We start from the raw sequence: 27,232 nt of genomic DNA on the forward strand, positions 1-27,232 counted from the left end.
CTCCTCAGGAAGCTGCAGAGAGCAGTGAGGGCACACCTCAACCTCCTTTTCTCCAAAGTGGACAAGCCCAAAGACTTCAGCTGCTCCTCACAGGAGCTTCCAGCTCTGATTCCCTCCTCAGGATGCACGGAAGAACGTTCCCTTCCTTCTCCACCTGCAGGGCCCAGCAGGCCCCAGGCGAGGCCCATCCCCTCCCTGGGCTCTGGCTGTGCCCTGGGATGGGCTCTGGCTGTGCCCTGCTGGGAGCTCTGGGATGGGCTCTGGGATGGGCTCTGGCTGTGCCCTGGGATGGGCTCTGGGATGGGCTCTGGCTGTGCCCTGGGATGGGCTCTGGGATGGGCTCTGGCTGTGCCCTGCTGGGAGCTCTGGGATGGGCTCTGGCTGTGCCCTGGGATGGGCTCTGGGATGGGCTCTGGCTGTGCCCTGGGATGGGCTCTGGCTGTGCCCTGCTCGGGGCTTTGTCCTCGGGGCTTTCCGGGCACTGCTGAGCCACCCTGAGCCACCCCTCTCCCACTTCACCCCTGTGCCTGGTGTCACTCCTTCCCAGGGGCACAATCCACCATTTGCACTTGACAAATTTCACCTCATTTAAGATTGTTCAGTGCTCCAATCTATCTAGATCCCTCTGCACAAGCCCCTTGTCCCTCAAGAGAATCCACAGCACCTCCCAGTCTGGATCATCAGCAAATTGCCACTGGTGCACTCACCTTCAGCATCCAGACCACTGACAAACACATTGAGCAGGACTGTAACTAAAAAATGAGGATTTTGTGTCTGGCGATGTTATTCTTCATTTTTCTTATTTTCCTGAAGAGGATGCTTTGAAGATTTCCCATGCCAGCCACTAACCAAAAATTAAAAGAAACAAAGTTAATTTGTTTCTAAACATTTATTCTATGCAAAGTGTAAACAGACATATGCTTGGGAATGTTGAGTATTTTAGGAATCCTGGAAACTCCTGAAAAAGCAAGCCAAACATGTCCTGGGCTGCACCCAGAGCCCCGTGGGCAGCAGGGCAGGGAGGGGATTCTGCCCCTCTGCTCTGCTCTGCTGAGACCCACCTGGAGCACTGCATCCAGCCCTGGGCTCCCAGCACAGCAGGGACAGGGACCTGCTGCAGCCAGCACAGAGGAGGCCATGAAGATGACTACATGTTGTATTGCACTAAATACTTTGGTAGTTGCACTGTTCCCATGATTTGTATCCCATGACCACACGGTTGTCCCCTTCCCCCCACCCAGGGCAAGTGTCAGCCTTGGTGGTCTCTTCCTGGGTTACCCCTCCCCTGGCCCCTCCTCACCTGTGTCCCTTTGGCTGCAGTCCTTCTCCTCCAGCCCCCTTCCGAGCCCCTAAAGCCCCCTAAAGACAGCTGGCCGGCCTCTTTCCCACCTTGGAAAATAAAGGCAGTGTGTTGGTGCCCACGTGGAGAAGAGCACTCCTGGTCTTCTGCCTTTGTCCGTGTAAGACTGTGTGGGCTGGGGTCCATAGCTCACCAGACTGGACCTCAACATTCTGCCCCGACACAGAGTCTTACAACTAGAGGGATGGAGAACCTCTGCTCCAAGGACAAATTGTCCAGCCTGGAAAAAAGAAAGCTCTGGAGGGACCTTAGAGCTCCTTCCAGTACCTGCAGGAGCCTCACAGGAAAGGTGGAGAAGGATTTTTTACAAGGGTAGAGAGTGGTAGGACAAGGTGCAATGAATCAAACAGAAAGAAGATCAACTCAGGCTAAATATAGAGAAGAAATTTTTTCTGTTGAAGGTGGTGAGTGAGTCACTGCCAGGTGAGAGGCTGTGATCACAAAACCACCAAGAAATAACCAAAAACCCCAAAGGAATGGCAGAAATGAGGCAGGCTGGATAAAGAAAAAAATTTACCAACTTCTTCCTTTTCCAAAGTTTCAAGTTCTGCAATTTGGTGCTTGAGAAAAATCTTTTGTTCAAATTTGAACATAAGCATTAACTTCTCTTTCAGCTTTGCAAGAGAAACTTCAGCCCTGAAAAACTAAGCAGTTAAACTGTAAACCAGTTTGGATTAATAAATACATGTCCAGCTGTATTTAGACTACCCTTACTTGGATATTAGAGAAAATTTGTTTATAAAAGGTTGCAAAGACATAATAGATTTTTATTTGCTTGATCCTCATAACTTCTATGACAGCAGACCTTCTCAAGAGTTTTTTAATGTCTATTTCAAGATTTCTTTAAATTAAAAAGACTGCTTCTCTCAGAAAAAGACCTTCTAAACAGTTTCCTTCTCTTCAGCCCTAAAAGGTGGTATCGTAGAAGAGAAAGTGCAAAACAATTTGAGTCCATGGAAGGAGCTTGGTTAGGAGGTCACTCTTGATGCTCTTCTCCCGTGTCCCCAGTGCTTTTTCTCACTGCTCACTGCAGGAGCAGCTCTGCCTGCCCAGGGTGCGACTCAGTGCTGACATCCTGACTGGGAGGTCTTTGAAGCCTCCCCGCCCTTGTGTTAATGATTGGTTGTGTGGATCTGGATGTTGCGGATCTGGAGCCACATCAAGAAAGCATTTCCTTTACCACTGTTAAAATGAAATGGACAGACTGCTTTCTCTTCTTTCTCACAGATGGCCGTGGGTGTAATGAGATTTCCACACTTGGCTAAATCATTTTTTCCACCAGGAACAGAAGGTGCTTCCTGATGATTTGTTTGCTGCCACTCTGAAGAAACACAATATTACACTTTGGGGAAAGTCACAGTTTCATGCTTCGCCTGGCTCTTCAAAGGCACTGGCCCCTTTCACTTGAAGATGATCAAACCCAATCCTGAGTTTTGCACTCTGGTCAACTCTGTGAGAAAAGCTGATGCAGATTCTGAGGATTGCTAAAAAAATCATGGCCAGTTTGGACCCCTGAGCCTACAGGAACTGTCAGTTCTATCCTGGCATGTGTGTAATCCTGTAACAGTCTCCCTCTGAACTTTATTTTTTGATGCTTGCCAAGATGCACGTTCACTTGGAAACATGAAATTTTTAGGGTTTTTAACTATTACAGTTTGGGGTGACAGTAATTAACCACTGGAAATCAATACACTTTTGACTTCCATGAAAAATTTGTTTTGCTTCACTACAAAATAAAAACTACAGCTGTTGGGAAAAAGTCACCACAGCTGCATCTGTGGTGATGCAAAAGACATCACAACTGCTTGATGGTCACTGAGCACAGGGGAGATTTTTCTACAAACCCCTGGGGGTTTCTGGAGGAGCTCTAAACAGGAGGAACAATGATACTGTTTTCACCCCAGTAAGTACTTGCCCTTTGTGTCTCACTCTGCTGCCTGACTTTCCTAGCAAAAGTCTATTTTTCATTTTCATTTCTGACTATTTGTACCTCTTTCTATCAATTACTCAAACTCTTCTAAACATTTCTCAAAACTACTGCAGGCTGGATTTAAAATATGACAGCAGTGCACATTTACACATACGGTTCTAGTGGTACACAGCAATAATTAATGGTGCTACATGTGTAAGTCACTTATACCAGAAACAAATAAAATCACTTTTATTCAACCAGTTCATCACAACCCTTATGTTATAAAAATAACTTCATAGTATGTTAAATATTAAATACAAAACAGTTGTACACTGCTTTTAAAATAAAAGAACATTTTGTGTGTTTTATATATGTTTCTATATAAAGCAGCTGACCCAGACCCAGTTTAAGACTGTGGGTCTGCCTTTACAACTATATTTAGCTCTTCTTGACCTGAAGACATATGGAAGGAAAACTACATTTTAAGGAATTCAGCTTCATTTAGGAAGGCTGGAAACAGTGAGAGTTTCCATGCTGCTTAAGAAGGAAACCAATGCAGGCCTCAATCCATTTTAAGTAGAACAATTACTAATTTTAAAAATCAAAACCCAAACACCAGCAACTGTTTGGAAGAGCACAGTGCTCTGAACTATTCACTTGTCTTCCACATCTGCTATCATAGCCTCAACTGCATTCCAGTCCAGCTTGCTGAGGATGCTGCCTGTGCTTTCAGAAGCACTGTCAGTGCTGACGCTGCCCAGAGGAGAGAAGCTCATGCTGTGCACTGCAGAGGCCTGTTGGGGCAAGAGAGGATGAACTGAACATTGTGCTTCATTCATGGACAGCAGAAATTATCCCACTCTTTTAAAACATGTCCAAATCCAGTGATGTGTCTGATTATTCGGCAACAAATGCAATCTGTTTTCCTGTTAATGCCCTCCCACTACTGTCTGTTGCTTGGCAGGCAATGTGACTCTACAGTTGTTAAAAAGAACACTCAATTTCAAGGCTCACAAGAATGACTGCAATTCTAAAAAAAAAATAAATAACATGGTTCTCCTGAAGCCCCACAATTTGTGCCTCTCTGTATCTATCTCACCCACATATTTTGAATAGAGAACCCCATTTTAAATAAAGCAGAAGTAAACAAAGTGAAGTATCAAATAGTTTATAGAATAAGTAGGTACTCTACCTGGAACATGGAGTCATGAGTATCTTGAAGTATTCTTTGGATATCATCAGGCACAGTCCAAGGACTCACCACGTCTCGATCGGTGTCAGGATCCACGCTCTCTGTCTGAACTGCAGTGGCAACTCGAGGAGGTTTTTGTGCTGAGCTTCCGCTGACTCTGCACTCAGCAGCTGAGGAGAAAACACGCCAACCATAGCCCTGTAACACTTCTTGCACTTTTCATCCCAATCTCTTGAAACTCCTTCAAGAATAGAAGCTTCAGGTTCTAGGAACTAAAGCTGTGTGTAAATCCTTGTGAAAACAGCAAGATCTGTTACCTAGAACTGATGTGGGTTTATGGTGAGAAAAGGCTGCTGGTTCCTTCCAGCCTCCTGCTCTGAACTGCCCTCCCAGGGCAGAACACAAAGTGGAACAGGACTATCCTGATGGTGCTGTCCCCCACAAAAAGCACATTGCTTCCTTATTTGGCAGAGGACTAAACTAAATAAATTCTGAATTTGTGCCTCTTCAGAAGACATGGAACTTTGATGAAACCCTTAGCAGTGATGTGATACACTGGAAAAACAGATACAAGAAGGTGCCAGGAAATCAGAGGAAGATCAACCTGAATATAGAGTTTAAAAAGTGAATATATGGAATGGAGAAAAATTATTTTCCACATGAGTAGAAGCAGTTCAGGAAATGTGTCCTTCTGCTTATCATTACTTCTCTCAATTTCCTATACTGCAAGTCAAATACATTGACCTTTGACTGTCCAAATTATGCCAATAGTATAATTTTGGTGTAAGGCCGAATATAATCAGGCCACAGTATTTCCCAAGTCTCAGACTGATTCACTTCTCATTCTTTGATCAGAAATTCTGCTGCTGTTAACAAGTACTGTATCTGTTAAAGAATTTGATTAGGAACAATCTTTTTTGGATCCAGACCTACAAAGACAGGCATGGGAAAAGTACCACTAAAATCCAAAGGGGATTATTTTGTTAAACTTAGTCAAATTTTTCTGTGTTAACATGGAATTATGACAAAATTATATATTAGATGGATACTGTACAGAGGGATAACAAAGACAATTCCTATTATAAAGAGCTCAGAGATTCAGCAGCATAGAAGGGCAAGGGAGAGGCAGAATTCTTGTGTCTTGGTCTGCAATTAACTTTCTCTCTGTGGGTTTGAATTGAAAGATAAAAGATTCTGTCCCTCATGATTTCATAACATGTGTTTCAGCAGTTCACCAAAATCTAGCACGCTTATTTCAGTAATCTTGAAACTGTGACCTGGCAAAAAACTATTCAGAAGGTAAACAGAGGTGGTTAAAATATTTCACAAGTTTCTAATTAAAATGATTTTTAAGTGGGGAAAAAATAATGAATTTTATTCTTCTAAACTAATGCTGTATCTGCATCCTATTCCCCCCCTGTATTATGTAGCATTATGTCATTGTTCTGTGTAACTTACAGTGTCTGTGCTTAACGGGACCATTTGTAGCATTTCTCAGTCTTCTTCTGGAGGTACTTCTCTGAAGCAGTATACAGGCATTTCCTGTAAAGAGAAAGTAAGCATTTTCTTTTTTAAATGCTGATCAAATATACTCAAAGATGGTTAGAAATTTTTATCTACAAATTTGCTGCCTGGATTACATGGTACTCTTGCTGTGGCAATTTAAAACTACCTTGGATTTAAAGAGAAGTGATAAGAAAAGGTAACTCTCATCATTTAGCAAAACAATAGCAGCAGAATTGCAAAAGCCTTAAGACAGGAAACATCCAGGTTTATAGATCTGATTTTTTACACAGATATCCCTCCCAAAAATCCAGCAGTCACCTGAAGATCCTCTTCAGTATGTGCCTTCATTTAAAAAGTTCTGATCTTACCCCTGGACTGTGTTAAACCAAGAGGTGGGGTGAAACGTTGAACTTTTTGACCAAAGCCAGGTTTGGCAGCAGGTCTGCTCCTTTCTGCCAGAACAGGACTGTTCAGATGCCCTCTGCAACGAGACAAAAATACCAACACAACAAAGATTAAATACTTGATACTGTGTACCACATACCCTTCCTCCACACCGGTCAGACCTCACAGGGCATATTCAGAAGAGACATAAAAGCCAGAGGAATCACATTCAGCCCAGCGAGCTGAGGACCAGCACCACACACTGCTTGTGGTGTCAGTAAGCCTCACCAGAATCACAACTGCCGCAATCACAGTGAACACACATCAAACTGGCTTTACAGAGAGCCACCTTAGGTCCAACAAAACTTTTAATTGGTAGCTCCTGCCACTCCTAAGTGGATCCCTGCATGTTGTTCCTTAGCATGTCTGATTCTGGCTGGCTGATGCACTTAAACTTCCCTTGGCCACACCCAGCAGGCTCTGCACAGCACTGACTACATTCATTTTAATGTTATATGCTGGAACTGTAACCAAAAAGAGAAGTTTTACTGTAGTGAAAAAGAGAAGCAGAAATATTAAATTACAGGATTACCCTGTAAGTACAAAGTTCTCCCTATTACCCTTTAAGTACAAAGTTCTCCTAAAGTTCTCTCCATATCTCTCCTATAGAAAGCAAAAAATTATATAAATAGGAAGAAAAACTACAATGCAATATACACCTGTATTAGATATACAGACATGTGGCATTAATGCCATCAAATTGAGTAAATTAATCAGTTCATAACACTCAGATACCCTCATCTCTCCAAAAGGCAATAAGCAAAGTGTGAAAGTAAGAACAAGTAAAATCCTAAGTAATGAAAAATTAAGAAAGAGAACAAGTCTAGAGTTTGCACAGTAGAATTTTTATTTGCTTCTTGCTTGCTGTTAGATGCTCTTCAGGTCTATACTGCTGGTTATAGTCCAGTGGCACTCATGGAATCACTAAGGCTTCAGAGGACCTCCAAGATCAAGTACAACCTTTGATGGGATTACAAGCCTGTCAACCAGACCCTGGCCCCGATTTCCATGTCCAGTCACACCTCCAAGGGATGGTGACTCCACCACCTCCCTGGGCAGCCTGTTCCAGTGTTTAACCACCCTTACTGTAAAGGAATTGATGTGAGTGTTAGCGTTCAAAAACACATAATCACGGGGGATTATATGCGGTGCTTTTTATTAAGAGCTCTGGGAATCGGGGTATATTCAACCCAAATCTGACTCCGACCATACATCCGAAATGATCATGTTTTATACTCTATCGTTACATAACTTTCATGTTAATTATTAAACTTATATTGTTCTATTGTATACATAAATTCAGCCCCTCTCTGAATTTCCAACATAGTTTTTCACTATTCTTCTTATGGTTATATCATAATTACATTTAATTACTAAACAATCATCACATCTAACAATTATATAATTTATCATACTGCTTATGCAGGTGCAGTTGATCTGGGAAAGCACAAAGCCTAACATTTTAGATTCTATCTTTAACTTTTTCCAGGGTTCCACTATCTTGAGTATGGGTTAGAACACTGCTTACAGCCCCAGCTCCTGAGTTGGCTGATTCAGTGCTCCAAAAGGCATTTTTAAGGCTCCCTCCAAGATATGCAGTACTGGTTTTAACAAGCCTGGAACAGGGACTTGAGAGTCTCTGATCCAGACAAATTGCATCTTTGATTCCACCAGCATATGACTTTTCTCTCAAGCTATTTCTGTCTCAACTTGCTACAAAATTTGGAGGGTAGTAAAAACACCAGTAGAACAGAGCAGGTTTAATGCTTAAAGTGTTACCCTGTACTAGATGCCACCTTCCTCCTTCTGTAAGCTTGAGCTGATCTTGTGCTGGACAAGGCCCTGTGATCGCTCGCTGGTGATGCCACTGTTTCAGATAACATTTCATTCATCAGAGAAAGTGCATCTGATACTCTGATTCTGTGATGCTCAGACAGCAGGGCTCTGCAGAGAAATAATATTACACGTTACCTCATGCAGTGACTCACTTCACTGCAGCTGACATGGGAGTCCTGTAAGGCTACATGAAGAACGTTTTTTACAAGATTTCACAGAAAATATACTAAGCCTTTTAAGAGGTCATTAGCAAAAAGTTAGAACAATTCTTACCGAAGGGTTTGAGAGAATTAATGCTGGGGAAAGAAAACAATGATATTTGGAAAGCAACAAATACAGTCAAAGGATAAAAATGTTCAGAATTTCCCTAAATGGTAAAGAAAATGTGGATTATTCATACTTTTGGTTAAATTTCATTCATATCTGAAGTTTCATAAGCAATAGAGTTAAAATGATCTCTACATCTTCCTCAGGACTGGAAAACTAATATAAAAATAAGGATTTTAAAAGCAACTTACTTGTCTTTTTCTTCTTTCTTCTTCTGGAAGACTCTAATATCCTTTGAAGTAGGATAATGATGCTGTTTAAGAAAGTATAAAAATCTTTAACTAATTATGTACCGTGGTTGCATTCCAGTCTGTCACTCTCAAAATGTACTTACTTGACTTGAAAGTTACTGCTTAAGAAACTCTGAAAGCATATGGTCCAACCAGGAAAATATGAAAGCATATGGTCCAACCAAGAAATTCAAGTGAGACTGTCCCTATAACTTTCCATTCTCAAAAAACATACTAAAATCCTCCATCTTCCATACCTCACATGCTTAAAATATTAACATTCCTAAGGAGATGTCCTCACAGTCAAGCTCAAAGTTTCAAATGGCCTCACCTCCAGTTTCCTAAAAATCAGTAGTGTTCCTAATAACTGATATATAAAACAGAAGAAGGTTGCACTTGGACCTGTGTTGGCTAGAGTACAATTTGAAATCTTTAATTCCAATTTAAAAAAAAAGCCCAATTTTTTTTAAATTGGGATCCAGACCAAACCCAAACCATCCACTGAAAGCTGAAAATCCCTCCACCAATGATTTCAGGAGAAAAGCCCATAGTAAAAGCATCAAGTGTATATTAATGGGCTGACATGAAAGGGAGAGAAGCAGGACCCATTTTTCTTAAATCACTTCTCTCCACACATGTGCAGAAGAACACCACAGTTCAATTGTTTAATCTTTTATGGGAAATACTTTATTTCACATAGATCTGCTACTCTTTGAAAGTGAATATAATTGAACTATTTAGTCACAGGGAACTTGTGTATGTTACATATCTGCTGCTTGGGAGTTAAAACAAGTAGAGCTTTAGCCAGCAAGAATTTACAGCACATCCTGAATTCAACAAGTAGAAAGTGTAGGAATACATTTGGTGTTGTTAGGTCTCATCTCCTGTAACCCCAGAGCTTCCTGTAACTCAGCAGGATCTTTTCAGGTCCTGAAGGCATCCAGATGGCAAATGCATATTTTAAGAGTAAACACCAATTGGAAAATGTCTTCTGAACCACTTTTGTATGGTTTTTCCTAAGTTTTCTATTATTTCCAGCACAGAAAAATTTCCAGATCAGGCCATAAATGTGTTTTTTACTAATAAAATTAAAATATAAAAAAAAAAAAATTCTGAGAGTGGACTGTTCATTGAAATCAGCCTTCAACAAAATATATTGTAAGATACATGACATATATGGCATATTCTAGCACCTCTGCTGATCCCTTATGATTTTTGCATGCACGCCTGTGTGGGTAAAGGCAGTGACAACTACCCTCAGTATCCTGCCATGTTTGCAAAGGATGCTGGCATATGAATGCTGCTTTTTAAATTCTCTGGGAGGCATGTGGGAAGATGAAACAAGGTGTAAACATGTCTTAAGAACTGCTGTAGCTATCGCTCCCTGGGAAACTCATCTGTCATCAGTGAAAGTTGCAGCTGTATCCATCGCTGTTGAGGATTACTCTGTAACAGCCACCTGCAGCCAGTGGTCAGCACTGCAGCCTCGGGAGAACGCTGGTGTATTTACTTACCTGACACAACTGTGACCAGCTTCCAGTAAAATAAAATCATACACGTAGAAACCCTACATCACAATAGGAAAAAAACCCCCCACCACTCCCAGCCTTTACATTATCTAACCTGAATAATCAACCCTTGTATAATAAGTAACAGTTACTCTTCAATACACCTGTTATTCTTACCACACTCTTTCTCAGGTTGAATGGATGATGTTCTTTCTGTCTTTGTTCATCTAGTTTCTTCAAGTATTCTTTCATTCTTTCCTTTTGCTTTCTTTTCATCCATGTTTGGATCTCTTTCCTTTCCTTTTCTGTTCTTTGAGAATGCCCAGAAGCAGAATCAAGGACCCTGAGGGCAGATGTGAACAGGAAATAATCTAGCACATCCTGTAAATTGCAAACAATGGCAACTACATGATATAACAAAAAACATTGAAAACCCTTTAAAATCCTGACACAGCTGGAAGCATAAGTAATGAACAAGAGGGGAAATTTTCTTTTGCAAACTTTTACTAAATAAAATCCTGGTAAACAAGTAATTTCCAAGACATTTCCTAAAACTATTCTTTTACTTGTCAGCTACATTCAGATAATAGAACTAGAGCTTAAACTGGTGGGAACTGTGTCACTAATGCAGCAGACTGGTGACTTCAACAGCTGCATATTTTTGTCTTGTCAGCAATTGATATCACAAACTGCAGTAGGAAACAGCTGTCATTATGACTTCTCTCAGGAAAGAGCACAGCTGATTTTATAACTGACAGTCAGGAAGGTGTAGAAATCTCCAGAAGGGAGAGGAACATGACAAGCTGGAATCTGGGGCTCAAAGTTTCTGAAGCTGCTGTGCCACTGGCAGGAAATATCTGTTCTGTCTTTCAGAACTGCTTTAAAAGACCTGAAGGTCTGAACTGAATCTCCTCTATAAAACCAGTTGTAAAAAAACAGTGCTCCAGCCTATACCTAGCAGAAGAAGGAACAAGCAAATAAGAAGGAAAGAATTTCAAAACCAGAATACTAGAAAACAATAAGTACATTTGACAATAACGGCCAGTAGATTTGTGGCAATTACAAGCTCTAATACCAGTCCCATTAACACCAAACCACATACTTGCTCCCATTGTTTACAGGGTGTGGACCACAGGAATAACCAGTGTTAAAATGATTTAAGCAATACACAACAAAAACCAGCCCTGGTATTACCTAAAGGTTTTCTTAGCCTGTGTTCTTGCAAAGCCCAGCTCCAGCAGAGACGTGTCACTTTCTAGCACACGATCATTCACCACATCAGTAACATCACTTGGACCAGTAATTTGCAGATCTTCTAAAGAGCTTGATGTTAGGTAGGAAAAACACCTGTTACTAAATTAATGTAGAACATTCCTGTAAAATCAACAAGCTAAACCCCTTTCTTTCATACTTAAAACAACAATATCCAGGTTGTTTTACATAGAGCCTTTGGACTGAATATTCTTTCCCCACATCTCCACTGGGTTAGTACACTTGAGTGAGCTTTGATGAGGACAGAAGGAGCAAGACCTGATTGTCCCAACAGAGGGACAATCCCCAGCTGAAATGCTTGAGCTCTGCTGTGGTGTGTGAACATGGCTGGCCCACAGGAGGCTGAGCCTGGCAGGCAGGAGCACCACAGGGTGTGTATTGCTGTCCATGAGGAGATAAGGTTATGAGGTGCTACCAGTTTCAGTGGTACCCAAATCTCAGTGACCTTCTGAGCAAGAATCAGTGTCAGTGAGAGCACAGCTTCACCTATATTCTCTCAAATTCTTTCCTCTCTTTCAATCAGTTGGTCCCAGTAAAGAACAAATCTCATCATTTAGGACTGCTAGCCATCAGTGTCTGCTAAAGTTTTGCCTTACACCCATACTCCACCTTATACAATCACTTCCTAATCTACTTCAGTCACTACAACTAGTTCCACTTAAAACACCAGAAAAATAGGATAAACCATTCAGTTTACAGCTATGCTTCAAGCAAAGCAATAAAGATGGGTAATGGAGCAGAATGACCAGGAAGAAAGGAAACCAGCTAATCTTTTCTACTGGATACAGAAGACTAACAGTAGCTAAAAGTGAAAATATATATGTCAGACTATTTTATTTTATGCATAGGCTCTTCCCAGTTTTGCAATCATCCGTCTGTTGCTTTATACTTTTCACACAGTAAGACTTTAAAAACCTTCTGAAGCTTCTGGTGATAGCTGGCCCTCATGGAAAGCTACCCACAGCAGCTGCATGTATTTTGCTGAAAAAGTGGTTTACAAATAGGAGAAATAACAAATGCACACAGACAAGAGCACCATCTACATTAACAGCTCCAATACCTTTAATTAGTAAAGAACTCTGAATGCTTCTAGAGCTTTTGTGTGAAGCAAATCTAACAGGCACCACCAAAGTCAGAGTAAATGTCTGAAATTAGCTAACAAAAGGGATTTTATTCAGGTTGAAAATAAATTATTCAATTTTTAGAAAGTGATGATTCCACCCTGTCAGTCACCTTTTTGGTAAACTGTCAATAACACCAGTCTCAAAATACATACCCAGGACATAGATCTCTGCATATGTGAGAACCTGAAACAGAAACAATCCTTGTTAATAATACCTCTGCACTTTTAGACACACTAATCATATGTATCTTAAACAGCCCGTAGGATAAAATATAGAAATATGTCAACAATTGATATTTGACAGTTGATATTAAAAATAAATTAATATGGTACATAAGCTTAAAAGCCTGTGAAACAACGCATCATTGACTGCCAGGTGAGCACAGAGGCTCCAGAGAGTATCAATTAACAGCTCCTGGCTTTTGCAGGTGGTTTTGCTGGAAGATATTGTCACTGTTCACAGTCTTCTGCCAAGACCAACTAACTGGAAATAGTCTGTTCCAATTAATTATACAGTGTTTCTTGGAAAATTAATGATTGGCACTTACTTGAGAAATCCAGGTACTCAGAAGAAGCTTGGAATTCGGAAGATGCAACTGAAGAGCAGTATGGTTGTCTTGGAAGGAAGAGCACTGCTTCCTCACCTAAACTAATCTCTCCATCTCAAAAAATTATAGTTGTAACTTAGTATCACCTATAGTTTTCTTAGCTTGGAAATAACAAGTTTATACTTAGAAAACTCTATTGCTCTTTTCAAAACTTAACTGTGTATGTGTACTGTAGTACACACTACTAGTACTGCATACAGACACAGGAACCATGTTTTAATACATTTTAAGACAGACTGCTCTAAATGTGGCTATCAAATGCACATTCACATGTACAACACACATACCACTTTTGGGAGCCTGACTGCAAGAAATGCAGGCAATACACAGAGAAAACAATACAACTGCATTTTTAACCTCAGGCAACAGGCTGCTTGCACAATGATTTTTCGTCCTCCTTTTAATGCTACTGTAGTCTTCATAATTGCCAAAATCAATTTACCCTCAGTTTTCAAAATGACTAGACCTCATAAAGTGATCTTTTAAGACACAGACAGTAGTTACTGTACAGAGAAATAAACCCATTGATTTTGCCAGTGTAGGCTGGATTTAATAGAGAGATCACCTCTCTAGACACAGGTATATGACAAGATGATCAAGACAGCTTTTGGAGGAAGCTTTGAGTGTTCTGTGATATCATAGTCATTTATACTCACTTAGGTAAATAAGTACAAATCAGCACAGTGATGGGTTTCAGAAACAGACCCAATGCTGATTATTGTCTTTCAATAACAGTGAATTTGAGTGCAAGTATGATTCAGTACTGAACTGTTTTCAAAACTTAATGAAGCTGTTATGTCATGTAACAAACTCATTATCACACAGCAATGAAGCCACTCTGAATAATGCAATCTAGAAAGACTCATGCCTGACTTTAATGAGCTCATTCGCATTATGTAACATTCTGTGTAACAGCCATGAGGAAATGCTACAGCATGAAGAAAAGGTTTACTTATTTATAAAAGATGCAAAGAGGAAAAATATACAATAAAGTTTATACCAGAAGGTGACTTCAGGCCACTGGGAAACTTAGAAGCCAAGGCTGAAGAAGCAGAAGAGTGTGCATCCACTGTAGCAGAGCTGGGCATAGGATATTTCAAGTTTAAGCTCTCCTTTTGATCATCTATAACATCTTCAAAAATCATGCCCATCAAATGATCTTCTGATTCTATGGAAAAAACCAAAATTGTACTTAGTGCAGACCAATGGCAAATCCTCAAAATGCAGAAACTATCGTATATCTTGGTTAGTGGCATTTTAATTTATCTGTCACCTACACCAGCCTGGACCTGGATCTGCTGTGCCTCCCCACAGAAGTGCACCTCCTGGGCTGTGCTCTGTGAACCAGTCCTGCACACACAAAGAAAATTACTGGACCAGGAGTTGCTCTGGATGAGTCTAAAGGACATCCTAAATAACGCCTTACGTATGATCACAGATATAGCCATGATTTGATTCCACCACTTGGCTTTGCATTAACTCCATAAGTGGATTAGACAATGTTCTTGGCACAGCCCAGTAGCTATAAGTAGGTACTACATAGTTATTTGTTAGATAAGCAATAAATCATTCAATACCTCTGCTCTGGTAAACAGTTAAGCTGATGTAGGATTTTAATAAAACCAGGAAGACTGGCTACCTTTCATTTTATTTCTTTCTCTGGTATTTTTGATTTATATTTCAGTAACACCTTTAGGGATTGCAGTAAATGTCTGCGGTAACTAAAAGTTATTAAATATGCACATTCCATGGTAAATTTATTATCCTTCTGTTAACTGGACACATACCAGCACCAATGACTCCAGAAGCTTCAGAGACTGCAGGATGAGCACCAAGGTCTGAATCAGCAGCCATTTCAAAATCCTCTATCAGCTTCACTAACTGTAAGTGAAACCAAAAAACTAGGTAATGATACTTCCTTCAAGGTATTTCTGAGACTCACACCACACATACTTATGCAAAGTCTACTTTAAATATATTTTTCTTGTCAGAATCTTCTGAACTTCTGAATTTTAATGCAGTGTTCTGACTGAAAACAAACAAAAATGTTCAGAAATCAAAGTAGCTCAAGTAGATTAATTTCATGTAAGAATTACAATCTTCTGGATACTTACTTTGAGAAAAATACATATAAACTATTATTTGTTTGAACAGTTTTACTTCTACCAATCACATTATGCTTAAAGTAGCTGAAGTTCTCCAATATATACTTTATCTAAAACCCACAGATATTAAAAGACTGCCAACGTCTTCATAAGTCAGAAGTTTCAAACTAGAAAATGAAAACTAAAACTAAAATAGAGTGAGACATTTTACTGACCATTAGTCTCAAAAAGAACAAATCTCAAAACTGATAGGTAATACATGAGAAATTGTTATAATAGGAATGACCAACAAGTATGAACTTAAAAAAAAGACCAAAAAAAGGGTTCTTCTTTAGGATTTGTCTAGATACCCAGAAGTTTTAAAACCCAGGTGCTATGAAATGCTGAAACAAATACAGGATATATCAAGATTTTTTTTCCCTACAGGCTTTTAAAAAAATCTGGCTTAAGTAACAACCTTGATGAAGAATGTAAGTGATTAAATAATCCACCTGAGTGTAATAACTGTGTGTAAGTGGCACAATGAGGTCTTTACATTTCTGTGAATCACAGAATACCATGAGTTAGAAGAGACCTAAAAAATCCATCACAGCCCAATTTTATTTTAATTACATATTCCAGGATTTATAAAGATGGCAAAAATGCAAGTATTTTATTAAACAAATTGGATCAGGTTCCAGAAATAGTCACAGAATATTTTGCAGAGGTAAAGCTGCAGAAGTCTTCGCCAAAAAAGGTCTCCTGCTCAGCCTGAACTCAGTTACACAGAAATTAAGTATGTTCTGCCCATTCATTAATAACATCACCATTCTGGCCAACATTTGATCCATTGTAAGCAACCATGTCACCCAACAGATTCAGCACTAAATATGAAAGAACCCTGTATATACATATATGTAAAATTTGTATTATAATATAGATAATATTTTGTTATTATATATAATGTTACAAATATTATAGACAGATAGATAGACAGACAGACAGACAGATAGATAGATACTATTCTCAATATCTTTCAACAGATACTAAGCAGATCTGAGAACACATCGTTCCAAAATGGAAGTTTTGTCTTTAGCTGAAAATATAAACTGTTTAAATACCAACAATTAGCACTTACCATTTTGCTGTTTCTGAAATCCTGCTCCATCTTTTCTACTATGTTCTCTAGTACACGTAATTGCATATCCATTTCCTTCTGCTTTGTGGAAAAGTATTCTTTTTCAATTAGTTTGAGTGGAAGCCCTGAAGAAGGAAGAGCTCCTCCATCTTCATGTGCTATGTTCCAAGTTACAGTATCTGTAGCAGAATCTGACTTATCTTCCTTTTGCAATTTGTTTGACACATTCTTCTGCTGATCATCTTAAAATAAAATTTTTTAAAAAAGAATACACCAGTATCGTTAAAAAAGCCACAAGCACCTAAATACTGCACATAATTGTAAGGCATAAATGTGCCATACCTAATAGAGTGTTTTAGAAGGCAAGAATCAGTACAAAAGAAGTCATATGTATCAATGTTGATGTAAAACATGAGGTTAATTGGGAAAAGGCTGCAGATTTTCTGTGGGAGTATTACAACAAAAGAGTATTACTTTTTCCTGGATTTAAAACTGAAATGGTTTACCTTGCTTCTGAAGAGCTCCAGGTGGAACTGGTGGAACTGCATTAGTAACAGAAGCTGCTGTGTGATGAAGTTTTGCAGTAGATGGAATTTCAAGCCTCTCATTCTGCTGTTCAGCAGCTATCTCTTCTGCAGACTCAGGTTTCATGGGTAAATTGCTAAGGATGTCACTGTCTTCAATGTCAATCACACTGATATATTCCTGTTTATGCTAAACAACAAGATAATGAAGAATTATACTGTATGTGTTTTGAATGAGCTGCTTATAGTGCATTGTTCACCACTTCCTGTGTTTACCTCTTGACATTTGTAGATGAAAGGCTTTTTTGTTTTGGGAACAAATTAAACACAATCTTCCCTATCACACCACACAACTGACTCATGCAGATACAAAGAACCCAAATTCATGAAGACAAACAGTATACTTAAAATGCAATGTACACTAGATCACTAACCAAATCAGGTGCATCTGACAGAAGGGATGGTAAAGGTTTCTCCTTCACCTCAGTGGGGAAACTCGGGTTTAAATACATGTCTGGCAGTAGTATCTCAGAGGAACTGGATGATTCTACAAGGAAATAATAATAGTCAGTATTATATTTACAGAAAAAGCCACAAAAATTCAGACTATTAAGAAACAGCTCTACATTCTCTAGAAGATAAGAAAAGCTTTGACTAAGCTGCCATCTAGATTGCTATTAATATCTAAGTCCCTCCTACTTAGGTAAAAAAAAAATCTGCATCTGCAGTTAATCCAAAGAAATTAGATTACTCAGATAGAAACCTCTAATAAAACTATCTGCAAATGAGTCACATGATGTAGTACAATTATCTTCAAATAAAAAAAACATTGTTGAATTTTACAATAATGGAAAAATTAGTATGCTCTCTTAGTACCACAGGAAAATAGTTGGGTACTGAAATCTATGTCATTTATTGATGAAACTATGCCACTGCAGCTCAATTTAATGTGATCTGTTATAACACCTCACTGATCGATTCATTTGGTCCACATTACAATAAATCTAAAGATCAAATGGGCACTAAAATCAAGCTAAAATCCACAAAATGAGGATTGGGTTTCAGAAAGTCAGATAAATTAACATGTTATTTGCACCCTGCATTAAGTTGTCTCAGGTAGAAAACCAATGTTAGAACACTTTTATAGACTCCCCAAACAACAAATGAAGTGGAGAAAGACTGCAGCCACACCTGATACAGGAACAGATATGACCAGCTCGTTTTCTTGAACTTTGGAAACCTCATTTCCACCACTGATCCCATGATCCTGATGTGATTTGAGCTCTTGATTGGAAAAAAAAAAAAGAAGACCAGAATGTATGAGTTTTATAAAGAAAAGACACCAATGGCATTATCTGAGTGTACATTTCTGATTTGCCAGTTCACAGTGAAAGAAAAGTGGGGGAAGAGGAAAGGAAGCAATTTTAGTCAAGTGTGAAACATTGTCTAAAATGCATTTAGATAAAGTCAAGTTAAATTAAAACAAGCTTTCAGAAAAAGTTCCACCAGAACTGACTTACAGAAAGCATGAAGAGACTCTTACATAATTTTGTCAGTAATATTTTTAATTATAATTATTTTAATTACTCCTTTATAATTTATATTCCGTTTTTTTCTAGTTTAATTCTTTTAGAAACAAGAAAACTGCACAAAAACCTGCTTTCTCTTTACAAACTTGATGCATTTTGAAAACTGATCAAATAGCACAACTAATCAAGATCAACACCAGAAACAGTTGGTTTCTGTAGATAACCTGTGTAGCACTTACCGGGACAAGTATTTGTACTTGCATCTTGAGTTTCTGCTGGCTTTTTTCCAAGAGAAGCCAAGTAATGTAGATCTGCTGAGGTAATACTTTCTTTATCCATTGCATCTAAAATGTGATAATACAAAATAGGTGTCTATTACTGATAAAAAAATTGACATATTTGAAAGCAATTATACTAACTCATAACTATGGGCGCCAACATTTTCTTACTTGTATTTATGACAGATAATTTTCACTTGTCTCTAAGCATACCTCAAAAATGACTCCAAGAAAAGTTCATGCTACCAATTTATGTGAATAAAAAACTGACACAATGTTACACTGAATTACAACCAAGATTCAGTTTAGATATGTGATTTTAAATTAAATATTTTAATATGCTGAACAGTAATAGTCTGTTACACATTCTAAAAGGAGGGGAGGAATATTTATGATATGTATGTCTTCATTTCTCTATTGTTGTTTCTACAAAGTTTGCATTTAAGGCCAAACTTCAGAGAATGAACTGCATTTTGTCCTGTGACAGAACTGAATAGTGTCATGAATTAACATATAATACAAAGAAGGAAATCTTTCCACAGGCCTGGTCTTCATATGGCAGGCTAGAAACACTGCATGTATTGAGTTTCTTTTACAAGAGACCTAAATTTTGTGTAATTAGAATATGCAGGCAAATAATGTTGGAATAATATATTTTTAAAATACATTAAAAATTTAGGATTGGAAACGTTTACAGAATTATTTTGATTTATCACATGACCATTAGTCACTGTCAACCACAGGTAACAACTTGACATACTAGTATCATTTCATTAACTCTATTGTTTATAAACATAAATACAAGATTATCACTCATTTTGAAGAAAAAATTAAAATACTTCTAAAATTTTTGTGAAAACTATTCTGATTCTTCAGATAATTTGCACAAGATTTTAAATTTGCCTGCACCTCTCCTCATACCAATCCCCAAAAAAACGAGTGCCTCCCAAAAATTCTGGATCTGGACACCTGTTGTACGTCCTGAAAGGTCTGGGGAAAGATCCCGTAAGAGAGAAAGCTCTACTGACCACAAAGCACATTATCCTAGTTTTTAACATGGAGATTATTGTAGAGTTTTACTGTGAATTCTAATAGACTACTGTTCTTTCTTTTTTTTTTTTTTTTTGAGTACTCAAAACATTAAAAAGACTTGTACTTGCCCATTGACATGAAAAAACCATCTTGAACGCAAGATGTCAATTTTGGTTTGTGGTCCTAATATAAGGAAAAAAAAGAATTCTCTTTAAAAAATAGTTCCAGCGCAGAGTAAAGGCTTTCTTGGTGATGTTAACTATCCAATATACCTCATATGAGCAATGATTTGGGAGAAAAAAAAGAAATAACAGTCACTTACTTTCCTCAATGCCTGTTTTAATTCCTCTGATCTATTCCAACTTAGTGGAATTTACTGACTATGTAACATTCTCTTAGGTATCTGAGGGTGACATGCAGTAACATAAATTCCTTATTCCTCTTTGAGTCTATCCTACCCCTGCTGAACCCTGAACATCTCCAGGGCTGGTGAGGACCTGCTCAACTCCAGCTGCTGTGCTGCAATTAAGTCTCAGAGAAAGTATGGTAGGGACCAGAAACACAGTTCTAGGGAGTGATCCAGCATTAAATTGGTAGTGTTCTAGCTTGAAACATGGTACTTGTAAGGATAAACCCTAAAAAGATATCAAAAAGGCCTAATCAAAACCCAGCTTGATGAAGGCTTTCTTTTTTCAGAGTCTGGACTGAGACAAAACTGAGATTCCAATGCTGCACATCCTTACTCTTGTATGGTCATACATCCAGGCCTACATGGAAAGAATAATGCCTGGGTCACTTTGTCACTACTAGGAAATTTTTTTTTAATTTTTAACATTTTTATAGGTATTTACTACAAATGTACATGCAGATTTATATCCTATCAAAACAAGTTCACATTTTAGAAAAAAACCAACAATTCTGGAATCTTTCATAAAAATCAGGCTCTAGTCTAGAGAAAATGCAAGTATATGAATCAAAAATATGCATACTGTTTGTAGGCTAGAGCCTGGAAGAGAAGTATATTATTGTTTGATTTATATTTTTCTCCTTTCTTTTCTGCTAATACTTGAATGGAAAAGATAAGAGCTAAGAAAAAACCGTAATTCTATACCCCAGTCTCTGATTCAGTAGGCACTGCTGTGTCACTAATACTGATGATGGAGTCATCTGGACAGAAGGACACGCTTAGTTTCTTCTTTTCCTCCTTCTCTTTCAGTTGCTTCTTACTACGCCTCTTTTTACTGTCAACATATTAATGACAGGTAAAGAGTAAGTGCTCTGAAATAATTACAATACCTATCGTTGTTTTCTAGGAAAGATTACTATTAAGAAATAAACACTGAAATAAAGATTGGAAAAGATCAATATCTGCTGCATATAGATCAGTTCAAATCACAATTTCTGCCTGCTTGAAAACTACTTGAAAATGTTGTAAGAACTGATAGAAATACCAGCAATTACACTAAAATCTATGAATTGTCTAATAGGCTACTATTAAATATAACAAACCTCATAATACGTCACATCCATATCTTGTGTATAATTAATAATTACTACACAAAATGCCCATAAGGAATCTTTTGGAAGCAAACTTCAATTACACAGCAGTAATTTTCTAATTACTAGGTGACAAATAGATTACAAAACAGCAACTACAGCTTCTTCTTTAATATGTGACAAGTAGATTATATGACAGCAACTACAGCTTTAAGCACTTCTATAGATACTATTAAAATGTATTCTAAACTCTATCTGCAGTTACTTGTGTAGCAAGTTTTCACTTCAATAGTGAAAAACTCGTCTTGAGCCTCTGCTCCAAAATTACATAACTAAAAGAAAACCAAGTATTCTATTCCAGAACATTCAGTCAGCATTCTATAAGAACTGAGCAAAGATATGTAAGCAGCTTAAATGCCTGTTTCATTGTTAGTGAAATCAATTAACATCAAATAGATCAAATTTTTTAAGTTATAAATAACATACCTAACAAAAAAAACATCAACAACAAAGGATCAGTAGGAATTTTGTTAATCACTGTCTCTATTAAAAACATATTTACATTCTACATATTTAATTATATTGAAAGACCATATAATTCCTTCTTTCTTGAAGATAACAGTGACAATATGCAGCCCAGACAGCAGTGCTGTGTAATATTCACTGTTTAAGGAGCAAGCACTTCACTAAGAGTGTATAGCAAACATTCAGAAGACAACAAGACTTCAAAACACAGATAGTGGAAAGAAAATTTCCTCTTTCCTCTTGAATCTTCTTCCTATCAATCTCCTAAGAGCAAGAACTCCTCACATCCTAATGATACACTTCTGCTGTATCTTTACTAACATTTGTTATTTTATTCTCTGCTGAGAGAATACACTCCCTCTGATGCCAAAGCTAGAAGGTACAATTTACCAGTCAGTCTGTCAAAATGAAGTTCCACTTTAAAAATCTGGCTTGCCTTTTTCTTTTGTTCTGCACATCTCTAAGTTCAAATGGTTCAACATCAGTTCTTAGTAGCTGGATGGGTTTCATTTGGTCTTGTCCAAAGGAACTACTGGGCACAGAATGATGCTTGTGGCATTGCTCAAATGCAATGAGATCTCGAAGTGGGATGAGATTTGGTGCCTAAGAGGGTTCAGAAAGAGAGAAAGACAGAAAATGGGGATGGGAACTCCAGTCAGATTGGATGAAGAAAGCCAGTCCAGTTTGGATTTCAGTTACACAAAAAAAACTCCTGTAACATTTTGTAAAGAATATGGAAATGGAGTATTAATATTGGAGAACCTCTGCCAATATGTACACGTGTAAACTATTTTCTGAAAATAAAAAAGTATTAATTTTCTCCACAGAACATATTTCACTAATATTTGCATTTCTTATGTAGGTAGTTCAGGGTGAAGTTAGGAACCATCCAATGCAGACAAGGACTGAAGAAGCACCTTTCAAGGGAAAGCATTTCCATTCTTCTCAACTGGGATATGCAAGCATGTAAGTCTATAAGAAATAACATTTTTCAAAACATCAGGTATTCAGCATTGTAATATTTTCTTACCAAGCCTTTTACCATTCCATTTCTGCCCTGCAAAACAGGATTTTTCACCACATTCTGTTTCTGTAAGTAATTCTATTACAATCTCTCTATTAAAAACCCCTATTTTTTTACCATAAAAATATTGTCCAGTATTTAGATAGCAAATTCTTCACACTCATTACTAGTGGGCTGAACATTGATGAACTATGGAATGTAGACTCAATTTAATGTAGTTATAAACACTTTCAGGCTCGCAGTCTGCCTCATATTGACATGTCAATAAGCAGGTACACTTAGCTCTAGATCCCTCCTGGCATCTGTGCTGAACAATTTCAAATTCAAAGTCTGTAAAGATGAAATTACTTGTGATGACTAAGAAACCATGAAACTGACAAAACATTACAACTTAGAAAAATATATTATTAAAATCCAGTACCTTCTTTTTCTGAGGTAAATTAATCTGAAGTAGTGACATTCCTGCATCCCACTGTGTTTCTCTGGAGTCAACATCCTTTGCTGCAGGTTTAACAGGTATTAAAGTAGTAGTGATTGGCTGCCTTACAGCTGGTGGAACTCTAGGTACTGGGTCAAGTTGCAAGTGCAATAGTGGAATAGCAGCCAGGTTCTGAGTGCTTGGTGCTTTGAACAGATTCACATTTTCAGGGATCTGTGACTGAGGTGAATTTTCTTGCTGTCCTTCACACTGCTCTGAATTCAGATATTTGGGAGGACCCTCACGCACTGGTTCTGCCCATCTCTCCTTTTCCTCATGCTTTTGTCTTGAAATCTCAGGGTTGTATCTACTCCTGTGGAAATCTTCCTCTGCCTTACTCTTTCTTGGGGCATATGATGACTGATGGTCCCATAAGGAATCTGATGAACTCCAAGCTACTCGTGGTACTGGGGGTGGCCTGGCAAACGCTGATGACATTTCTGTTGGATGTAAAAATGCTGGTTTGATATGACAACTTGATTCCAGCTTAAGCAAAGGAAATCCATTTGAGTAATTATTTTTTTTTTCAACAGGGATAAGCTTCACTTTTTTTTGGATGCCTGAGGAAGGAGCTAGGAGATGAAGTGGTTTAGTAGGCACTGAAGAATGCAAATCTTGGGATAGTGACATTAATCCTGTTTCCTTGCTGTTGCTTTCAAATAATGTCAAAGAGGCACTCTTATCCAGATGACTCTAAATGAGAAAAGCAAACAAACCAGTACTTACATATCAACCATGCACTAAATACAGACAAAAATAGCTCTGTCTACACCAATCACTACTGACACATTTCCTAACTCAACAGGATAGATAACATACCAGATATACTGAATAGTCTTCATAAACCGTGCTTTGGTATACCTACTTTTATTCGATCATTTTTGCTTTCATCTTCTACACTCTTCCTTGGCAGAAAAACAGAGCTCTCTTGACCAATTTTTCCCTTTTCTTCTTGAGTGGGCACTTGTGTTTTCGGAGAAGCATTGCTTTCAGCAGTGCGTGCAGACTGGCTCCCTGCCAGCTGAACCAACCGATCCTGCTGCAATACTTGTTGCACATTTGGCACATTGGTAAAGGACGACTGCACTAACTGCATTAAACTCATGAAGTTGATCTGCTGGAGCTGAATACACACATGAACAAAGTTAACAATGCCAATAACCTTAACAGAAATCTTAGCAAAAATGTCTAGGCTATTTTACAGCTGTTCACTATCAGGTGACAAAACAGACAACATCCCAATAATGGGATGATTCAATGATGAATAATTTGTATAATTGCTTACTGTTTTGGATTTCCTTGTAAGATACAATAAATACCTGCCACAGACAGGTTATGCTAAAGCAAAACAAATATCTTCAATTTTTTGTGAAGTTTCAATAAATGTAAAGTCACAGAAAATTGGCTCAACATACTACCACCACTTAAATCCTACCACAGTTGAAAAGCTATTACAGCATCAGAATTTTCCAAGTGTAAACTATTGAAGGATATTGACTTATGTGAGCTAAAACACACTCAAAGATCTATAATTATACCACTCATTTTCTTGAATTAAAAGCAAGAGTTAAGTCTACAATAAGTTTCACAGTGGCTAACATGGAATTAGAAATCTGTTTAAAGAACAGCCTGTGCTGGCTTTGCACTGGAGCCACCCACGGAAGTGATTTTTTCTGAGATGAGCTGCAGAGAGCTTCCTCTGTGCTTAGCAAAACCAATTGCTGGCAAGCTTTGAGAATATTAATATTAATGAGCCAATTATAAACTAGACCTGCCTCTGTGAATACACACATGTAAAAACGAACAAACCCTGGGAATTCTCTCCTTCCCTTCTGGCCTGGCAACAGGTAGCAAGGCTGGCCTGGCCTGTCTCAGCTGCAGGGCCGGGCCAGGCCCACTCAGACCAGAGGGACTTGGGGGAGGGCTGGGCCGGGCCCTGGGGCCTGCTGAGATCCCAGCATGGGATCTCAAAAAAAAACCCCAGAGGCAGCTCTGTAGTCCACAGAGAGAGCAGCCCCGTGGCTGAGACTGAATGTGGCAGGGGACGGAAAACAGCCAGAGCGGCCACCACCATTCTGGCCTGGACCCCCCGAGACTCTGACACAGACCCAGTGCGGCCTGAAATCCACCACCGTGAGCACTCCGGACACCCCTGGCAGGGATCCAGAGAGCATCTGCAAGTCTTGGGTGAGACATTAAATCTTTTAGGGCATAAGTAAGACTTGCAGACCTTCAAAACTCCCTTGGGTGAGAGAAAAGGACAAAGTAAAGATGTGTAGAGACAACATGAGACATGAAGTTCAGTAAGAAGAAGTCCCACATGAGAGGATTGAGGAGACACCTCAAGTTTGGGCTGAAATCCTCTTGTAAGACTATGGGGAAGATATAATTGATACATCAGACTCTTTTTCCCTGTAAATTATTGAAAGTATGGGGGCATGAAGTGTTCAAATTGTAGATATAAGCACAGATATATGCTAAAACAAGCAGATGTTGAAGTAGTTGTGATCCCATGAGAAGTTTGAACACAGAAAGAAAACAGTGGCCCAAGGGAGAGAAGAAGACCTCTGTTCCCAGAGATGATTATCTCACAGACAGATGAAGACAATCTTTGCCTTTGAACAGCTCATCCTTTAAATAGTACCCCATAAGTTGACACAGCTCATAAACACAGCTGTGGGAAGGCTGCAAAAGATGGGAGGGACTCCATGATTGCAGATTTCTGAGTGACTATTATTCATGGACTTTAAGAGCCATGAGAGAACGATTTCTTGTGAAAAAGTCAATGGCATGGCAAGGGCAACTCCCCTCCTGAAGTGAACAGAAGAAAGCCTATTCTAGAGCTGATAAACTGACTGAATTGTTTCTGCATGTTGTGAGTGAGAAAGAAAAGGTTGTAGGGGAAAGAGAAGTGTTCTAAAGGTTTTATTCTGATTCTTATTATTCTTTCTTTGAGTTACTGTCAATAAAATTTTCTTTATACCCTTTTAAAGTTTTGAGCCTGCTTTGCCTTCCTCTTAATCCTATCTCACAGCAGGAAATGAATAGGTATATTCTAGTGGGTGCACTGGCATCTAGCCAGCACTGAACCAACCATACACAGAAGGTCCTTAAAACAGTAACTATTTCAATTTTTTTAACAACATGGTACCAAGAAAACTACTTAAAATAATTAGATGCTCTCACCTGAACTAATTTAAACATTTCATCTTGCAGCATCTGCCTGACAGTTTCTGATGTGCTTGCTTTGTCTTCTCTAGGGACTTCTTCCTTGACTTCTTGCTTCTTTGCAAAAACAGAAGTATGGGAAGCAAGACTTGACACAGTCGACACAGCAGTCTCAGAAGGCTGAGAATCACTTACAGCATCTGCACTACTTAAGAAAGAAAAGAACCAACTATGAAAAACATTCAGAGTTCAAAACACCTAGACAAGGTTGTCTTAAATCAATCCAGAAAAATTTTTAAGATACCTGTGTATTTAAAAAACATAATTAATTTGTAGGAGCAACTGAATAATTAACAGTGAGTGCATGATCTTGACCAGAGAGCATGTAGGACATATTTCCTAACACTTCTTAAAATGAATGAGAAGTGTTACAACTGAATGAAAAACAGTTGTAAAGATATAATTCTATCTGATTTTGTAGCCACAAGTGTATCTAAAATATTATCATCACTAGAGATACAGGCAGAAAAAAATGATTTGACAAAAAAGACAGAAAAAAGGCCTGGCTAGTCATAAAGACAAACAGCTGACGGAAAAGGAAGAGGGACATTTTTAGTTGAAATAAGGAAGAAGGCAG

General features: G+C 38.5%; 1 protein-coding gene across 2 annotated transcripts in view; it reads right to left on the reverse strand.

Moving 5' to 3' along the window:
• Positions 1 to 2,932: 2,932 nt before the first annotated feature.
• Positions 2,933 to 27,232, reverse strand: part of CPLANE1 (ciliogenesis and planar polarity effector complex subunit 1) — a 60,367-nt gene continuing 36,067 nt past the window's right edge. Inside the window, exons 33-55 of one of the 2 annotated variants that reach the window (XM_064735495.1) lie at positions 26,614 to 26,800; positions 24,293 to 24,550; positions 23,371 to 24,120; positions 22,362 to 22,528; positions 21,015 to 21,144; positions 20,032 to 20,086; positions 18,833 to 18,937; positions 18,256 to 18,348; positions 17,499 to 17,611; positions 17,047 to 17,254; positions 16,541 to 16,782; positions 15,106 to 15,199; positions 14,319 to 14,486; positions 13,259 to 13,372; positions 12,864 to 12,894; positions 11,510 to 11,638; positions 10,493 to 10,658; positions 8,769 to 8,830; positions 8,194 to 8,358; positions 6,339 to 6,451; positions 5,923 to 6,006; positions 4,465 to 4,634; positions 2,933 to 4,066 (exon numbers count right to left, since the gene is read on the reverse strand). In XM_064735495.1, the coding sequence (XP_064591565.1) occupies positions 3,926 to 4,066; positions 4,465 to 4,634; positions 5,923 to 6,006; positions 6,339 to 6,451; positions 8,194 to 8,358; positions 8,769 to 8,830; positions 10,493 to 10,658; positions 11,510 to 11,638; positions 12,864 to 12,894; positions 13,259 to 13,372; positions 14,319 to 14,486; positions 15,106 to 15,199; positions 16,541 to 16,782; positions 17,047 to 17,254; positions 17,499 to 17,611; positions 18,256 to 18,348; positions 18,833 to 18,937; positions 20,032 to 20,086; positions 21,015 to 21,144; positions 22,362 to 22,528; positions 23,371 to 24,120; positions 24,293 to 24,550; positions 26,614 to 26,800 (3,745 nt within the window). In that variant the 3' untranslated portion in view covers positions 2,933 to 3,925. Of the gene's footprint in view, positions 4,067 to 4,464; positions 4,635 to 5,922; positions 6,007 to 6,338; positions 6,452 to 8,193; positions 8,359 to 8,768; positions 8,831 to 10,492; positions 10,659 to 11,509; positions 11,639 to 12,863; positions 12,895 to 13,258; positions 13,373 to 14,318; positions 14,487 to 15,105; positions 15,200 to 16,540; positions 16,783 to 17,046; positions 17,255 to 17,498; positions 17,612 to 18,255; positions 18,349 to 18,832; positions 18,938 to 20,031; positions 20,087 to 21,014; positions 21,145 to 22,361; positions 22,529 to 23,370; positions 24,121 to 24,292; positions 24,551 to 26,613; positions 26,804 to 27,232 lie in introns of both variants that reach the window. The other variant, XM_064735496.1, reaches the window with a different exon arrangement.

This window comes from Zonotrichia leucophrys, chromosome Z, assembly GCF_028769735.1.
Source record: "Zonotrichia leucophrys gambelii isolate GWCS_2022_RI chromosome Z, RI_Zleu_2.0, whole genome shotgun sequence".
Taxonomy (NCBI): domain Eukaryota; kingdom Metazoa; phylum Chordata; class Aves; order Passeriformes; family Passerellidae; genus Zonotrichia; species Zonotrichia leucophrys.